This window comes from Tinamus guttatus, unplaced genomic scaffold (genome assembly GCF_059628265.1).
Source record: "Tinamus guttatus ecotype Peru unplaced genomic scaffold, ASM5962826v1 Tinamus_guttatus_pri_ptg000312l, whole genome shotgun sequence".
NCBI classification, from domain to species: Eukaryota; Metazoa; Chordata; class Aves; order Tinamiformes; family Tinamidae; genus Tinamus; species Tinamus guttatus.
In genome coordinates, this window is record NW_028288846.1 from 105,949 (window position 1) to 124,005 (window position 18,057).

General features: G+C 63.8%; 2 protein-coding genes across 2 annotated transcripts; one reads left to right on the forward strand and one right to left on the reverse strand.

The window, feature by feature from the left end:
* The first annotated feature begins 1,816 nt into the window (after window positions 1-1,816).
* On the forward strand, window positions 1,817-11,592 carry ADCY3 (adenylate cyclase 3). The gene is made up of 19 exons (XM_088528564.1): window positions 1,817-2,503; window positions 4,640-4,789; window positions 6,261-6,391; window positions 6,475-6,586; window positions 6,787-6,914; window positions 7,435-7,593; window positions 7,664-7,997; window positions 8,086-8,228; window positions 8,321-8,482; window positions 8,569-8,656; window positions 8,848-8,964; window positions 9,196-9,449; window positions 9,527-9,608; window positions 9,759-9,917; window positions 10,267-10,413; window positions 10,599-10,712; window positions 10,783-10,909; window positions 11,196-11,320; window positions 11,410-11,592. Exons 1-19 carry the CDS (start codon window positions 1,829-1,831, stop codon window positions 11,590-11,592), a joined length of 3,390 nt encoding a protein of 1,129 aa, XP_088384690.1. The 5' UTR covers window positions 1,817-1,828.
* Window positions 11,593-15,243: 3,651 nt separating this feature from the next.
* On the reverse strand, window positions 15,244-17,780 carry CENPO (centromere protein O). Its single transcript, XM_088528576.1, has 6 exons — window positions 17,732-17,780; window positions 17,358-17,527; window positions 16,943-17,060; window positions 16,172-16,431; window positions 15,844-16,015; window positions 15,244-15,368 (listed from the first exon to the last, which is right to left on the reverse strand). Exons 1-6 carry the CDS (start codon window positions 17,760-17,762, stop codon window positions 15,244-15,246), a joined length of 876 nt encoding a protein of 291 aa, XP_088384702.1. The 5' UTR covers window positions 17,763-17,780.
* Between the last annotated feature and the right edge of the window lie 277 nt (window positions 17,781-18,057).

Here is an 18,057-nt window from a genome sequence, read left to right on the forward strand (position 1 = left end):
TTGCTCCTCAGGTGGCTCCGCATGTCGGACCTTTCTCCTTTCCCTTTACAGAGCTGCCCGGATGCGCGGAGTGGCCGCACACGCATGTCCCATCCAGCAGTTGTGTTATTTTTATAAATTAAACCCCCTTCGGAACAGAGGGAGCCCTGCGAGCCGGCCTCCCGCTGTTAATGTTTAATTGCCCTTTGACTCATTTCTCCTCCCCAGCTGGGGCTGGTTGAGGCTGGTGGGGAAGAGCCGCCCTCGAGGTGACGGTGGCGGCGGATGAGCGAGGATGAGGGGAGGAAGCAGCTGGGGAGGTGATGGAGGCAGCGGGGATCGTGGGTCGGGTGCTTCCTCCGTCCTCCCCGCATCCCGGCCCTGGAATGCGGCTCCCTGCTCTTCCCGGCTGGAGCTGCTGTCACCCACCGAGGGTCTTTGCGTGAAGAGCGAGTCCTGCTGCTGCCGTGTGCGTCCTGCCACGGGGGCTCCGGGATGCAGATCCCAAGCAGGTTGCAGATCCCAACCGGAGCGGCAGTTTGCATCCCGAGCCGCAGTTCGGAGCCACCTCCGAAGGTCTCCAGGATGGGAAGGCCTTGGAGTCCACATGGAGACACTAGACGCATCACGTGCCTGTCCCAGCACTCGTTGGAGCTGCCAGGGGACGTGTGGTGGGACGAGTTGTCCAAGCTGCGTGTGACCATGCCCACGCTGCCACCCGAGGCTGCTACCTGCAGGGCACCAGGCCCTGCCCGAGGAGCCAACCCACCTCCAAGGTGAGCGGGCACAACCATAGGTCACCAACCGGACCCATCTTGTGCCACCAAAGTGCCCTGGGGCTGGTAAAGCCCCGGTCTGCAGCTGGGCACAGTGTCTGGGCCACCTCAGTGGGTGTCCCAGGTGTCACCTCCTGGGTGCTGGTGCTGGTGGGGTCAGCATGGACATGGGCAGGGTAGACGTGGAGCTTCATGGCCCGTGCGCCGCAGCCCAGCTCACTCACTGGGGTATTAATTACTGCACTCGAGCAATTACCTCCCTGCGGAAGCAGCTGAGGTTGCCCTGGGCCTCCCAGACAACGGTGCCGGGGACATCGGAGCAGCTGGCCCGGGACAAAGCGTTTTGGGCGACTCCATGCGCCCTCCGCTCCAAGGGCTGAACCCAGCGGGTCCCGGCACCCAAGCGGGCTTTGGCATCACGGGACCCCCGGAGCACCCGTGTCCCTACGGCTCCCGCGGGGACACGTGCGGGGACAGCAGACACGTCCTCCCTCCCCGCGTGCCCCGAGGTGGCCCGGGACCCCCTCGAGCGGGACCGGCGCCTCCCGCAGCAGCGCGGCCCGTCCCCGTCCCCGCGCGCGCGCCCCGGCGCCGCAAGGGTTACGCGCGCGCGGGAGGCGGGGACGCACCGGGGCGCAGCGGCCCCGCGGCAGCGGCGGCGGCGCCGGGGGTCCCGCAGCCGCCTCGCCCGGCCGGGGGCTCCCCCGCGCCGCGCCGGCCTTGGCTTTTTTATATCTTCCCCCCCGCATTATTTTTCCCGTTTTTATCGTTCTTGCGGAGCGGAGGGCACCGCGCAGGAGGGCGCAGCGGCGGCACCGGGGAGGGGACGCGGCCCCCCGGGTCCCGCCGAGCAGGAGTGACGAGGCGGCGGCACCGGCTCGGCTTTCGCCTTCCCCTCGGTGCGGTGGCAGCGCGCGGGGACCGGGGCGGGCGCCGCGCGGGAGCGCTGGGCACCGCGGCGCTCCATCCGCCGCCCGCGCCGCCGGCTCCGCGCGCTCCTGCGTCCCTGATGCTCCGCTGAGCCTCCGCGCGCGCCGGCCTCGCTCCCGCATCCTCCCGGAGAGGCCGCCGAGATGCCGCGCGCCAGGGATTTCGCCGAGCCCGAGTACTCGGCCGACTACTCGGCCGACTACTCGGTGAGCCTGCCGTCGGACGCGGAGCGCGCCGTGGGCCGCACGCACGAGGTGACGGTGCGCAGCTCGGGGCCCTGCCTCTGCCTGCCCCGCTTCATGCGCCTCACCTTCGCGCCCGACTCCCTGGAGACCCTCTACCAGACCTACTTCCGCCGGCAACGCCACGAAACGCTGCTGGTGCTCGTGGTCTTCGCTGCCCTCTTCGACGTCTACGTGCTGGCCACATGCGCGGCGGTGGCGGCGGCCGAGCGGCTGGCCCCGGCGCTGGCCGCCGCCACCGGGCTGGCCGCCCAGGCGCTGCTCTTCGGCCTCTGCAAGTCCGGGCTGCTGCCCGAGCACGCGGCGCGCCGCTTCCTGCCCTACGTGCTGTGGGCGCTCATCCTGGCGCAGATCTTCTGCTACCTGGGCCTCGACTTCGGGCGCCGCCACGAGGCCAGCGACACGGTGGGCTGGCAGGCCTTCTTCGTCTTCTCCTTCTTCCTCACGCTGCCGCTGCGCCTGGCGCCCATCGTGCTCCTCACCGCCGTCTCCTGCGGCGTCCACACGCTCGTGCTCGGCGTCGCCGTGGCCCAGCAGCACCAGGACGCCCTGGACCAGGGCGCCCTGCTGCGACAGGTACGGGGGCGCGTGGGGCGCTGCGGGCGGATGGTCTTGGCGGGCACCTGCTTCTGTGCTGCACCCTGGGGTGCATCCTGGGCCAGGAGTGGTCCTTCCTCCCAGGGCCTTCTCCCATGGTCTTCCTTGGGGTCCATCCTGCATCAGGAATGGTCCTTCTCCCCTTGCCCTTCTCCTGTGCTCCTCTGTGGGGTCCATCCTAAACGAGGGTTGGTCCTTTTCCCCATGGATTTCTCCTCCATGGGGTCCAGTCTAAACCAGGGTGGTCCTTCTCCCTTTGGTCCTTGGCCTTTAGTCCTCCATGGGGTCCGTTCTACACCAGGAATGGTCCTTCTCCCCTTGGCCTTCTCCCATGGCTCATCCTACATCAGGACTGGTCCTTCTCCCCATGGACTTCTTCTCCATGGGGTCCGCCCTGAACCAGGGCTGGTCCTTCCCCCCTTTGTCCTTCTCCTGTGGTCCTCCATGGGTCCATCCCAAAGCAGGAACTGTCCTTTTCCCCATGTCCTTCTCCCATGGTCTTCCTTGGGGCCCACCCTAAACCAGGGCTGGTCCCTCAGCCCGTAACCTTCTCCCGTGCTGCCCCGTGGGGTCCATCCCCATCTCCTAAGCCCTTGCACACGTTGCACGGGTGAGTAGCAGGGGCTGCTCTCTGGGGACACCCCGCCAGGTGCGTCCTTAGTGCTGGTGTCCCCCCACATTCCCTGAACGTCCCTATTCAGCAGCAGGAGCCTGGATCAGACCTTCTTTTGGCCTCACAAAGAGGCCTTTCCTGGGAGGAAAGGAGCAACTGGGACGCAGAGTCCTCGCACGGGGCAGGAGGCTAGTGCAGTTTGGGGCAGTTTGAGTGTTTTTTTGCTTTGTTTTTTTTTGCGAAAACGGGCAGCAAACAACCCAAAAAGAGGGGGTCTGGGGAGATTCTGGCATGCCAGGCATCCAACATTGCTTTTCCCTTGGGAACTTGGTGATGTTCCAGTCCAGATCCCGGCTGCAAGGGAGAAGCAGCCGCATCCCCGGCTTTGCTCCCGAGCCAGGATGCAAACGTTGCCCCCGTCCATCCGGCAGACATGGGAAAAGCTCCGGGATGCCAGCGGCATCGGAGCTCCTCTGGGCTCCGGGGAGCTGTGGCGGATGCGGCGGGCAGAGCCGAGGCCGCGTCAAGCGTTTTTCCGCGGCACGGCGAGCGCGGAGCCGGGAAAAACCTTGGCAACGCGGCGCCTCCGTCGCCGCCTGCGCCCGGGAGGAACATGACGTCCCGAAATAAACCCCGGGCGCTCCGGGCGCGCAGGCGGCCGATCGGGAACGGCTATTAATAGGTCGAGCGGGTCCGGGCCGCTCCTCGTTAGGGAGAAATGCCAATATCCGGCATCCTGCCTGTTGCCGTGACAACCCGGCGGCTGTTGGGCTACAGCGAGCGGCCGGTTGTTGTTGGGGGGGAGTCACTGCCATGTCCTCCTCGTCACCCTGCTGGGGAGCAGCTCTGGGCTCCCCAGGACAAGAGGGACGTGGAGCTGCTAGAGAGGGGCCAGCGCAGGGCCACGAAGGTGATGGAGGGACTGGAGCAGCCGTCGTGTGAGGAAAGAGTGAGCGAGCGGGGCCTGTTGAGCCTGGAGAAGAGAAGGCTGAGAGGGATGTGAGCAACATGGACAAGTAGCTGAGGGGAGAATGTAGGGAGGATGGGGCCAGGCTCTGCTCGGTGGTGGCCGGTGACAGGACAAGGGGTAACGGGGACAAGCTGAACCCCAGGCAGCTCCATGTCCATGTGAGGAAGAACTTCCTTGGTGTGAGGGTGCCCGAGCCCTGGCACAGGCTGCCCAGAGAGGCTGTGGAGGCTCCTTCTCTGGAGATGTCCAACCCACCTGGATGCCCCCCTGTGCCCCGTGCTCTGGGTGTCCCTGCTGGAGCAGGGGTTGCACTGGGTGATCCCTAGAGGTCCCTTCCAACCTCAGCCCTTCTGGGATTCTGGGATCCTTGCCCAAGGCTGGGTCATACAGTGTGTCCCAAGGGCGTTCCCAGACGTTGCAACCAGTGTCGGGAGACATGGAGGGACAAACTCACATTTTTGGCTTTGGGCAGGGCCGGTCTTGCTGCTTTTCTCTGTCTTTTCCCCCACCCTCAGCGCTCTTCCCCCCGCAGCTCCTGTCCAACGTTGCCATCTACCTGTGCGCCATCACCGTGGGCACCATGTCCTACTACATGGCGGACCGCAAGCACCGCAAGGCCTTCCTGGAGGCGCGCCAGTCGCTCGAGGTCAAGCTCAACCTGGAGGAGCAGAGCCAGCAGCAGGTAGGGCCGGCAGCGCCGCGGGGGGCTGCAGATCCCCCCGGGAGCCCCGCTGGAAACCGCGTTCGCCGCTTCGCCCCCACATCCCGCTGCCGTCCCGATGCACATGCCGTGAATTCAATGCAAAAGGGCGTTTAGAATCTCACTCGTTTGCACCTGGGTTATGAGGCCCGGGTTAATTTTAGTGCCTTATCTGGGGCCTCTCGGCCTGGCTCTTATCTGTTCGCCCGCTCCGTTGCCGCCGGGCAATTTGCTCCCAGTGGCAACGGGGCCACGTGCCCGGCCAGGCTCGTGCGGCTGCCGCCTTCCCGCAGCCCTCGCTGCATCGGGGGGGTTTGCTGCAGCTGGATGGTAAAAAAAAACAGGCACTCAAAGGGGGAAAGAGTTGGGATTATTGTTTTTTTTTTTTTCCCAGTGATTTGGATTTATAAATATCGCTGTCCCACAGGCAGGGCGAGGGGGAGCTCCGGGCGGGAGCTGCTCTGCAGAAGGGAATTTGGCAGCGCTTCTGCCGCCCCACGGGCACCTCCAATGGGGGGCGATCCCCCCCGCTCCTGCTTGCAAAAAAATAAACCCGGGAATCGCCTGGGAAAAGAGGGGAAAGCGGCGCCGGAGGCAGTGCCGGCCGCGAGCATCACCGGCAGGGCCCCGGGTTGCCATGGCAGCCCCAGCCGACATCCCGCGCCGCCGCCGGGAGACGGATGCCGGCGACTTTTCCAAGCGTTTCCTGCCGAGGCCGGGGGCAGGATGGGGCTGGTGGTGCCGGCCTGCACCCGCTGCAGCCCTCGGGCACCCCGTGATGCGTCCGGCTGTGCCCGAGCGGGTGCATTTGCTGCAATGAAAACATTCGGCTCCTGCTGGAAAATGCAGCAAAGACCCGGCGCATTCGTGACGCGAGTGCCCATGGCAGCAGATCGGGCTCGGTCTGCGCTCCCTGTTGTGGTTACAAGTGATGCCCGAGGGGCAGCCGAGCGCCGCTGGGACCCACGTGTGTGAGCGATGCCCGTCGAGACGCGCTCCCGTCCCGCTGCTCCTTCGCCGCATCCTGAACCTCTGCCCGCACCCTGGGATCCTGGCAGCGAGGATCTGGGAGCTTGGGAATGTCGTTCGGCCTCTCCCCTTCCTCAAGGAGAGGGAAGCACCATCTGCACCGTGCACCTACACCGTGCATTTACACCTGTGTTTGCACCGTGCACTTGCACCTTGCATTAACATCAGGCGTTTGCACCACGCATTTACACCGTGAATTTGCTCCACGTGTTTGCACCATGCACTAACACCCTGCGTTTACACCCTGTGTTTTTGTGCCACACGCTGGCCCCACGCACTTACTCTGGACACTCACCCCCACGGCCCTGCACCGCTCCTGCTTCCTCTCTGCTTGCAGTGGGTGGTGCAGAATGGCGCAAAACACCCCAAAAAGGGGCTCCGGGAAGGCGGCGGTGCAGACAGTGGCACCAAGTTGTCCCCGCAGGAGCGCCTGATGCTCTCCATCCTGCCCAAGCACGTGGCCGACGAGATGCTCAAGGACATGAAGAAGGACCCCAGCCAGAAGGAGCTGCAGCAGTTCAACACCATGTACATGTATCGGCACGAGAACGTCAGGTAGGGACGTGGCGGGATGGAGGGGACCACAGGGTGACGCGGGGGCCCGGGCGGCGGCGGGCGCTGACGGCGGCTCCCCGCAGCATCCTCTTCGCCGACATCGTGGGCTTCACGCAGCTCTCGTCGTCCTGCAGCGCCCAGGAGCTGGTGAAGCTGCTCAACGAGCTCTTCGCCCGCTTCGACAAGCTGGCGGCGGTGAGTGCCACGAGCGGCGCAGGGCTCAGCCCCGGCCTCGAGCCGGGGGGGACGCGGGACGGGGTTGAACTATTTGGCGAGCCGAGGATGCTCCGGCTTCTCCTGCTTGCAAAGCGCCGCGTGGAAAGGGGTGATGCTGGAAAGCTGCAGTCGTGAGAGGGGAATGGAGAAACGAGGTTGGTTGTGTCCGCCCGTTGCAGAAGCACCACCAGCTGCGCATCAAGATCCTCGGCGACTGCTACTACTGCATCTGCGGGCTGCCCGACTACCGGGAGGACCACGCCGTGTGCTCCATCATGATGGGGCTGGCCATGGTGGAGGCCATCTCGTAAGGGCACCTCGCTGGGGTCCCCCAGGCCGTGCGGCGCCAGTGGGTTCGGTGGGATGCCGGAACGCGGCTCTCCCGTTCTGGGGGGACGCGGGGCCTCACAGCGGGAACTTTGAGGGAGCTGGGCCTGTTCAGCCTGGAGAAGAGAAGGCTGAGAGGGGACCTAATCAGTGTATATAAGAAGTACCTCAAGGGAGGCAGTGAGGAGGATGGTGCTGGTCTCTTTTCACTGGTGGCCACCGACAGAACTAGAGGAAATGGCCGGAAACTGAAGCACCAAAAGTTCCACAGGAACTTAAGGAAAAATTTCTTAACAATGAGGGTGCCAGAGCACTGGAACAGGCTGCCCAGAGAGGTTGTGGAGTCTCCTTCTCTGGAGATCTTCAAACCCCCTTGGACGCAGTCCTGTGCCACGTGCTCTAGGTGACCCTGCGTGTGCAGGGGGTTGGACTAGATGATCTCTAGAGGTCCCTTCCATCCTTCAGCATTCTGTGATTCTATGATTCTATGAACCCCGCAGCTCGGTGCGGGAGAAGACGCGCACGGCGGTGGACATGCGCGTGGGCGTGCACAGCGGCACCGTGCTGGGCGGCGTGCTGGGCCAGAAGCGCTGGCAGTACGACGTGTGGTCCACCGACGTCACCGTGGCCAACAAGATGGAGGCGGGCGGCATCCCGGGGTGAGCGGCCGCTCGGAGGGGCCGCGGCGGCGGCGCGGAGCGGCCCGGCGCTCAGCGCCGCGTCCCGCAGGCGCGTGCACATCTCCCAGAGCACCATGGACTGCCTGCGGGGCGAGTTCGAGGTGGAGCCGGGCGAGGGCGGCTCGCGCTGCGACTACCTCAAGGAGAAGGGCATCGCCACCTACCTCGTGGTGGTGCCCAAGGCGCCGCTGCGCAACGGCATCAACGGCGTGGTGAGTGCGGGGCGCCGCGCGGGGCCCGCCGGCCGCCCCCGCGGCCCCACCGCCCCCTCGGCCTCCCCGCAGAAGCTGTCGCTGCCGCCGTCGCGCGGCGCCTCCCCGACGCTGCCCGACGCCGCCGACGAGCCCGACGGCGCCCCGGAGGGCGCCGAGGAGGACGGCGAGGTGAGGACGGCGGGCGGCTTCGCGCGTGTTCCTCCCCTTCGCCACCGCGCCAATGCTCTTCCTCCTCCTCCTCCTCCCGCGCGGGCAGGCGGCGAAGCCCTCCTTCCCCAACCCGCGGCGGCGGCTGCGCCTGCGCGACCTGGCCGAGCGCGTCATCGACGCGTCGCAGAACGAGCAGGAGCTCAACAAGCTGCTCAACGAGGCGCTGCTGGAGCGCGAGTCCCTCCAGGCGTGAGTGCTCCCCTCCCGGCGCCGCGCGCGCCCCTCCGTGCGTCCCTCCGTGCGTCCCCGCGGGCGGTGGGCGCTGACGGAGCGGGCGGCAGGTTGAAGGGGAAGAGCACCTTCCGCCTCTCCATGCGCTTCATGGACCCCGAGATGGAGACGCGCTACTCGGTGGAGAAGGAGAAGCAGAGCGGCGCGGCCTTCAGCTGCTCCTGCGTCGTCCTCTTCTTCACGGCGCTGGTGGAGATCTGCATCGACCCCTGGTAAGGCGGGCAGGGCGAGGGGGTCCGGCCGGGTCCCCTCGGGGCCTTGGTGCATGTCCCCACCTCTCCTCGTGCGCTCTCCACAGGCTGGTGGCCAACTACGTGACCTTCGTGGTGGGGGAGATCCTGCTGCTCATCCTGACCGTCTGCTCCCTGGCTGCCGTTTTCCCCAGGGTAAGAGGCCACCGGGATGCATCCCGGACGGCACCGTCCCCTTCCCCTTCATGGCTCCATGCTGGAGATCGTGGGTGCTGTCTCCATTGTCCGCAAGAGGACACTGCAGTTTTCTGCATGGCCGGGCATCCACATGCCTTGAATCAGTCCATATCCTACTCAGATAAAGGTTCTCTCTCCTCTCCCTGTAGGTCTTTCCCAAGAAGCTCGTGGCCTTTTCCACGTGGATCGACCGGACCCGCTGGGCGCGCAACACCTGGGCCATGGCGGCCATCGTCATCGTCACCATGGCTGACATCGTGGACATGGTGAGGCGCGGAGGGGCCTCCATCCTCATCCTGCAGCAAGGGGGCACAGAATCGTTAAGGTTGGAAGGGACCTCTAGGGATCATCTAGTCCGACCCCCAAACATGGCACCTCCTCGGGTTCCACCACACGCCCTGGTGCCTGACGCCTGCGGGGAGACCCGTGACCGTGTCCAGCTGCATGCGTGGCCCATGACGCGGTGCCCCCCGCTCACCCTGCCATCGTATCCCCAGCTCAGCTGCCGGCAGGACTACGTGGGGCTCGGCAACGGCACGGCGCCGCGCGCGGGCGGCTGCGGCGAGCACCCCAAGTACTACAGCTACATCGCCCTGCTGGCCCTGGTGGCCACCATCATGCTGGTGCAGGTCAGCCACATGGTCAAGCTGACCCTCATGGTGCTCATCACCGGGGCGGCCGGCGCCGTCAACATCTACGCCTGGGAGCACCTCTTCGACCAGTACGACCGGCGGCGGGGCCAGCACAGCGCGTAAGGGCACGGGGAGGACGCACCATGGGGCCGGGCGCCGGGCAGAGCTGGTGGCCCACGTGTCCCTCGCCTCGCAGGGCCACGCTGGTGCCCTCCAAGTACTCCATGACGGCCATGATCTTCGTGGTCATGCTCAGCTTCTACTACTTCTCCCGTCACGTGAGTGCTGCATCGGGATTGCCCCGTCCCGCGGGAGCCTTCCCGACCGCGGTCCCGGCATGAGCCACCCGCCCTGCAGCGCCTGTCTGCACCGGTGCCGCACGGGATGCTCCCGGTGCGCCGCGGCACCCCTGTCCCTCCCGCCCGCAGGTGGAGAAGTTGGCCAGGACCCTCTTCCTCTGGAAGATCGATGTCCATGACCAGAAGGAGCGGGTCTATGAGATGAGGCGCTGGAACGAGGCGCTCGTCACCAACATGCTGCCCGAGCACGTGGCCCGGCACTTCCTGGGCTCCAAGAAGCGGGACGAGGTGAGCGGAGCGGGTGGGAGTGGACACCGGCTGCTCCCGTAGCCGCAGGTACCCAGGGTGATGCAGCCTGGTCCCACGAGCTGGGGACAGCTCTGGTGTCCCTCTGTGTCATGGTAGAACTTGGTGATCTGGCCTCATTCTTGGTGAGTGACCTCCAGATCCGGCCAGGTCTGCTGGATTTATGTAGCGGTCTAAGCGGGCGTCGCTGGTGGGAGGAAGGTGACGTCTTTGCCAGGGCTCCTTCAGGGCCTCCTCATTTTTTCCGTGAGCCGGTGGCCAGGGCTGACGCTGGCGGATTGGGGTTGCTGGCGGTGCCGGTTTCACGCCCCCGGCCGCGTGCCGCCCGCAGGAGCTGTACAGCCAGTCCTACGACGAGATCGGCGTCATGTTCGCCTCCTTGCCCAACTTCGCCGACTTCTACACGGAGGAGAGCATCAACAACGGGGGCATCGAGTGTCTGCGCTTCCTCAACGAGATCATCTCCGACTTCGACGCGGTGAGTCCGGCTGGAGCCGCGCGGCTGTCGTGAGCCAACAACCTCTACCGGGTGTTTCTGGGCATCTCCTACCACCCTGTCCCGCTTGTCCCGTCCTCCATTCCGGGGCAGGGGAACCCGCTGCTCCCACCCCATGGTCCCCGGCCCTCCATGTGGGTGCCTGAGGGTTGGTCTCCGTGGCCCAGCTCCTGGACGAGCCCCAGTTCAGGTGCATCACCAAGATCAAAACCATCGGCAGCACCTACATGGCGGCTTCCGGAGTGACGCCTGATGTCAACGCCAATGGCTACAACACCAAGGTAGGGGGGGGTCCAGGGGGGCCGGCAGGGATGAGGAGGGAGGGCATGGCTGAGCCCACCGCCCTTGCAGAAGGAGACCCTCTCGGATAAGGAGCGCTGGCAGCACTTAGCCGATCTGGCCGACTTTGCCTTAGCCATGAAGGTGACGCTGATGAACATCAACTACCAGTCCTTCAACAACTTCATGCTCCGCATAGGCAAGTCCGCCCATGGGGAAGGCTTGGGAGGTTCCAGGTAGCTCCTCGGGAGGGCAGGACCTTCCTCTGCATCCCCATCCCTCCATCCTTGGTCTTCCTCCAAGCAGAGGGACGTGTGGCAGCAGGTGTAACGTAGAGACTTGGTTGTACCTGTAGGCATTAGGCTGACACTTCTGTCTGAATCCATCCCAGGCAGGGCGGGTGTAACAGACCCTGCTGGGGCTTCCTGGCTCACGCAGGGACATCCCATCCATGCATGGGGTGACATCCAGCTGTCCCCACGCAGGCATGAACAAGGGGGCCGTGCTGGCGGGGGTGATCGGCGCCCGCAAACCGCACTACGACATCTGGGGCAACACGGTCAACGTGGCCAGCAGGATGGAGTCCACGGGCGTCATGGGGAACATACAGGTGGGTGAGAAACCCTGCGCCGCAGCCCGGGTCGAGGCGGGCTGGGTTCGGATGCCCTCCTCCCCGGTGGCGTCCGCTCGTCCCCGCAGGTGGTGGAGGAGACCCACCTCATCCTCAAGGAGTACGGCTTCCGCTTCGTGCGCCGCGGGGCCATCTACGTCAAGGGCAAAGGGGAGCTGCTCACCTTCTTCCTCAAGGGCCGCGAGAAGCAGGGCTCCTTCCTCAACGGCTCCTCGGTCACCCTGCCCCACCAGGTGGTGGACAGCTCGTGAGGGCCCCTGCGTGGGGAGCACGGCCAGTGCCCGCCCGGCGCCGGGGACAGGGCCCCGCGCGCCCGCCGCGCGCCGCCCGCGTTGGAAACCCGGCTCGAGAAACCGCCCCCGCCTCCCCGCCATCCTTTCCCATCCCGAGTTTCCGGGAAGGGCATTGGCTCCGTTCCACGCGCGAGCAGGAAGGGGAGGCGGTGGCCGCAGCGTCGCAGAGCGCCCGGCACGAGGAGAGCCAAACTCAGGGCCCGCGGGGGAGCCAGCGCGTGTCCGCGGCGGGCCGGGGGCCATAGTCGCCAAGCGGGAGCGTTCGGGGTTCGCTGTTAGTTCACGCAAAGTTCATCCTCGCCACAAGCCGCTGCAGCTAGGAGGGCAGGGAGCGCGTTGCCTCCGAGGAGGAGGAAACAATATTGTGTATTTCAGACATAGAAATATATATATTATATATATAAAAGAATAGATTGGCACTTATATTTTTAACCCCCGCGGCGGGGCTCTCTCGCGCACGCGCTGCTGTCACGTTGCTGTTGCTTGCTGGAAGGGAGGCCGGGGCCCGGCCTCAACGAGGCCCGTTGTGTTGACGAGCGCCTTCGCTCCCACCGCGGTCAGGGCCGCAGCGGGACGGGGGACGCACAGAGTGTAATTACGCCACTCGGTTCTTGAATAGAAGCGGTTGAATTTCAAAGCCCGACTCCGCGTGTGCTTCGTTGCGGGGTGAGGATATGGGGAAAAGTGTTTGCCAGCGGTTGGAGGGGATGGCAGAGGAGGACCAGAAGGGGGTAGGTCGATACTCATCTCAATATGGCTGCCCTGTCACTGCTGCTTTTGGCAGGTGCCAGGGTCGCATCCTGCTCCACAGCTGGAGATTTTTACGGCTCTTTGGGGCCAGGAGTGCCCCTACTCCAGCCCACACGATAGCCCTCTGCCATGGGATGACTGGCAGGATGGACGATGGGATGTTGTCCACCTTGACAACAAGCAAGGCTTTCAGCACCATCTCGTATAACATCCTCATGGGGAAGCTCAGGAAGTGTGCGTTAGCAGAGTGGACAGTGGGGTGGATTGAGAACTGGCTGGATGGCAGAGCTCAGAGGGTTGTGATAAATGGGACCGAGTCTAGTTATAGAATCACAGAACCATTAACAGTTGGAAGGACCGTGTAGAGGCCCTCTAGTCCAAAACCCCTGCACACACATGGTCACCTAGAGCACGTGGCACAGGACTGCGTCCAAGCGGGTTTGAAGATCTCCAGAGAAGGAGACTCCACAACCTCTCTGGGCAGCCTGTTCCAGTGCTCTGGCACTCTCACTGCTAAGAAATTTTTCCTTAAGTTCCTGTGGAACTTTTGGTGCTTCAGTTTCCGGCCATTACCTCTAGTTGTGTCGGTGGCCACCACTGAAAAGAGGCCAGCACCATCCTCCTCACTGCCTCCCTTGAGGTACTTCTAGACACTGCTCAGGTCCCCTCTCAGCCTTCTCTTCTCCAGGCTGAACAGGCCCAGCTCCCTCAGCCTCTCCTCATAGGGCAGATGTTCCAGGCCCCTGATCATCCTCGTAGCCCTGCGCTGGACTCTCTCCAGCAGCTCCACATCCCTCTTGTCCTGTGGAGCCCAGAACTGGACACAATACTCCAGATGTGGCCTCAGCAGGGCTGAGTAGAGGGGCAGGATCCCCTCCCTCGACCTGCTGGAGACGCTCTTCTTAATGCAGCCCAGGATCCCATTGGCCTTCTTGGCCACAAGGACACACTGCTGCCTCATGGTCAACTTGTCGTCCACCATGACACCCAGGTCTTTCTCCACAGAGCTGCTCTCCAGAAGGTCGGCCCCCAGCCTGTACTGGTGTCTGGGGTTATTCCTGCCCAGGTGCAGGACCTTGCACTTGGCCTTGTTGAATTGCATGAGGTTTTTCACCGCCCAGTTGTCCAGTCTGTCCAGGTCCCTCTGGATGGCAGCGCAGCCCTCAGGGGTATCAGGAGGGCCTGATAGTTGGAGGCCTGTGGCCAGTGGTGTCCCCCAGCAATTAGTACTGGGCCCGGTGCTCTTCAACTCATTCATCGATGACTTGGAGGGCACAGAGGGCACCCTCAGCAAGCTGACCTGCTGGAAAGCAGCTCCATGGAGAGGGATTTGGGAGTCCTGGGTGTCACCAAGTTGCCCATGAGGCAGCAACGTGCCCTGGTGGCCAAGAAGGCCAATGGGCTCCTGGCTGCAGCAGGAGGAGCGTTGGCAGCAGGGCCAGGGAGGGGATCCTGCCCCTCTGCTCAGCCCTGGGGAGGCACCTGGAGCCCTGGGGGCAGCTCTGGGCTCCCCAGGACAAGAGGGACGTGGAGCTGCTAGAGAGGGGCCAGCGCAGGGCCACGAAGGTGATGGAGGGACTGGAGCAGCCACCGTGTGAGGAAAGAGTGAGCGAGCGGGGCCTGTTGAGCCTGGAGAAGAGAAGGCTGAGAGGGACCTGAGCAACATGGACAAGTAGCTGAGGGGAGAATGTAGGGAGGATGAGGCCAGGCTCTGCTCGGTGGTGGCCAGTGACAGGACAAGGGGTAACGGGGACAAGCTGAACCCCAGGCAGCTCCATGTCCATGTGAGGAAGAACTTCCTTGGTGTGAGGGTGCCCGAGCCCTGGCACAGGCTGCCCAGAGAGGCTGTGGAGGCTCCTTCTCTGGAGATGTCCAACCCGCCTGGATGCCCCCTGTGCCCCGTGCTCTGGGTGTCCCTGCTGGAGCAGGGGTTGCACTGGGTGATCCCTAGAGGTCCCTTCCAACCTCAACAGCAGGATGAGGCTCAGGGCACATTTAAATAAAAAAATCATAATCCACTTGGTGTCACACACCATAGCACATAGGGGACTGGCTTAAAAATGAGACAGGAGAAGAAACTACCGTCTAAACCACACATTAAAAGGTTAAAAGAAATGAACAAAATGAGATTTTTTAAAGATTATGGTTTCCGTAACACAAGTTAAAAAAGCTAAAAAGGGATTTGTGTACTGCAGTTTCCATAACAGTATTTTTATTAACAAGCTAAAACAAATACAAAACATGTCCTGTTACAAAACAGCAAGTTTTTAAAGATCCTGCTCCAAATTTGGACGAGAAATGAAGCCAAGACACTGGGAAAGTGGCCCTGTGCCCAGGGAGAAGGAAACAGCACATCCCAAGCCGCTGCGGAAGCGCGTGCAGAGGTCCCTGTTGTGCTCCGGGGTTTGGCTCTGGCTCCGCAGGGTGCACAGGGTGCTGCTGGCAGCCCCCCAACCTCATGGGTGCCCCAAACCAGCCCTGTGGCCTCCGCGTTGTCCCCTGAGCTCGGGTCTGACACGATGCCCCTTCCTGGCCAACGTAAGCAGGGGGCAGATCAGCCGCCTGCTGTGAGGATAAGCGGTCACCGTGTTGCCCCCGAAGCCCTACGAAATCAGCATTTTAATATAATTTCGCATTGCGACAGCGAGATCTTTGCTGTGGCCACCGAGTCCCGCGGGGCTACGGGCCCAACCGCAGGGAAGCTCCGCGAGCGGCTCTGGAACAGCAGGGAGGAAGCTCTGAGGCCGGGTGACCTGCAGGAGCCCCTGGCAGCGCCCAGGGAACGTCGCTCTCGGCGCTCAGCCGTCTCCATCCGCGCCGCGGCCGCCCCAGGAAACGCTCTCCGGTGGGAGCCGGCGCTCACGGTGCTTCCTGCAGGCTTTCCTGGGGGCTGCTGAGCGCCTCGAGGGCTCTGTGCAGCGGCAGGCGGCGAAAGGCGTCCGAGTGAGCGGCCGTCCTCTCCGCCAGCGACGCGGCGGCGCCCGCTGCGGGAGAAGCCACCGCGTCGGCGGGGAACGGGGCGCACAACCAGCCCAGCTCTTTGGGTCTGGTTCTTTTTTCTACTCCGCCATCAAATTGTTCTTTTCTCATAACCCTTCTCCGCTTCCCAGCACTCCGCGTCCGCCCGCGGGGATCCAAAGCGCGCGTGGAAACCCCCGCTGCCCGAGAGGATTTTGTGAGAGGATGGAAATGCGGGAATGCTGCGGCTTGGAGCGTCGTCGCACATGGGCCCCATCATCCCTCCCATTGCATCGGAGGAGGGAAATCCCTGGAAACGGCATCCCCATCCTGCTGGGACTCTTCCAGCACCTGAAGTGCACTCGGGCCCTCCCAAAACCCTTTCCCACGCAGGGATGAGAGGGTTTGTTCCTCCTTGCTCGCTGGACAGAAACCCCGTCCACCCGCAGAGCGACTGGGCAACGAGCTGCCCGTCCAACCAAGGCCGGCGCCGCCACTTACACGCGCACGAAACGACGGCCTCGGTGGGGAGGCTGCGGCAGGGATCTCCGTAGAGCAGCCTCGCGCTGAACGGGAAGGTCTCCTCCTGCCCTGACGTGTTGTACCTGAAGACCAGCACGTTGCACAGGGAGTTTCTCTGCAGGGCTCCTTCCAGGTGGCCTGAGAAACGCTCCTGGAGGGATGAGAAGGGCCTCTAGCACCGAGGGGAGGTGCCACGGGGTGGCTGCACCCTGAGCAAGGCTGCTATAACCGTGACAAGGGAAAAGGAGAGGGGACCTATAGGGAAAAAGACTATAGGGAAAAGGAGAGGGGACGGCACTGCCGGTACCTGCAGCTGGTCGGCCTGGTACCTCCTGCCCACGTAGGCGTTGAGGTGGTCGGAGAGCGCGGAGAGGAAGCGCCTGATGTCCGTCTGCAGGTGCTTCCTGGCCAGCTGCTCCAGCGGGATGAAGACGGGCACGGAGTGGCGCCGGATCTGCACCCGCGGCTTGGTGGCCAGGTCCAGGTGGAAGGAGTCCAGGTAGGTGCCCTCGAAGGCGGTGCTGATGCAGAAGCACACGCCGTGCTTGGTCCGCTTCCCGCTGAGCCCTTGGGCCCGGAGAGAGGGGTTCTTAGGGGCACTGCAGCTCCCTGCCCCACGGGAGCTCTGCTGGGGCCCCACGAGTGAAACACGTCTCAGCTGAGAGCTCAGGGAGGTCTCCAGGAGGATTAAAGACTCGGAAGAGTTTAGGGAGATAAAGGCAACTTTCTGATGAGGGGCTCCTAACAAATTAGGGACTGGCAGCTTCGATTCCCAGTAAGCGAGTTACGCTGCCCTGGTGCTGTAGGACTAAAGCAGTTTTACACTTTGCAGAATCCAGATCGTAGAGTGAAGGCGACAGCTCAGGAAAATGGAGTCTCTGCAGCAGCCTGGAGGCCGTTTGTGCAGGACAGGGTGTCACACACAGCGCGATCCCTCTGCCAGCACCTTCAGCACTAAAGGCTTCAAGCACAGCAGGAGCAAACTGAGGGGAAAATCACATTTCACCCCAAGTTCTTCCTTTGGAATCAGCCAAAACGGCGGCCGCTGGCCGGGTGCGAGCGGCTCTTGGGCCGGTACCTGTGAGGTAGAAGAGCTGCAGCAGGTCCTGGACACTTCTCATCTTCCGCTCCAGAACGGCCTGATCACCGGGCTGGGCTGCATCACCGCTTGTTGCCACCTCTTCGTTCCCAAGGAGCTGGAAATGCCGGGAAACGGGAAGCGCAGCTCAGGATGACGGACACAACACATGTGTCCCTAGGGACTGCGGTCAGGCTTTGGGGACACAATCAGGCTCCGAGACAAACAGAGGGCGTTTTGAGAACAGGGGGGGAAATAGTTTGGAAATAGGCGCACAACCTCTAAGCCAAGGGATCCTGGACACCGGCGGGAAAGCCGGGGCAGCAGGACTTGCTTAAAAAGGGAAAATAAAAACAGTAGCCGGGTATATTGCACAAACAGCCTCGCTGCAGGAACGGGAGGCGCCCGAGCTCACCCTGCGCTGCTGCAGCTCCACCCTGGCGCGCAGCTCGTCCCGCCGCAGCCGCAGCTCCCGCGCTCGGGCCCGCAGCGCCGCCAGCCGCTCCGCTCGCTGCTCCGCCGCCTGCTCCCGCAGCGCCCGCGCGCGGGCTCGCGCCTCCAGCAGCTCCAGGTGGGACAGCACCCCTGCGAGGACGCGGCCGCACGCTCGGGGACGCGGCCTCCAGCCCCAGGCCCCGCAGCCGGGACACGGAGCGGCTAGGAGAGCGCTCGGAAGGCCCCTAAGACCAGCTGGCATCACCTGGCAAGCCAGGAGCCCGCTGGTTTTATGGGAATGCCGTGCAGGAGGCCGCGGCTCTGGGACACCGAACGCCTTAGAGGGCGGCTCACCATCTTGTGCAGGCGCTCTCCCTGCTTCCATGCTCCGTCGCCGCTTCCCAGCGAGCAGGACACGGGATCAGGCGGGTTCCCAGGAGCGAGAGCGTCGTCCCGCAGGATCTCCCCTCTCCCGGTGCTGCGTGGGGAAAGGCCTGGGGGACGACAGCCAAAGCAGCTCATTAGAAACCTCCGTTTTACCATGCGTCCTTTCAGCCTGCCCCCCAAGACACTATAAGGGAACGGGGGCTGAAGGGCAGCGCGGACACCCGGGGCTCCTCTCAAATAGGATGTTGGGGGGTGGGATACGTCAGCCGGACGCCTGGGTCCCTCCGGTTGTG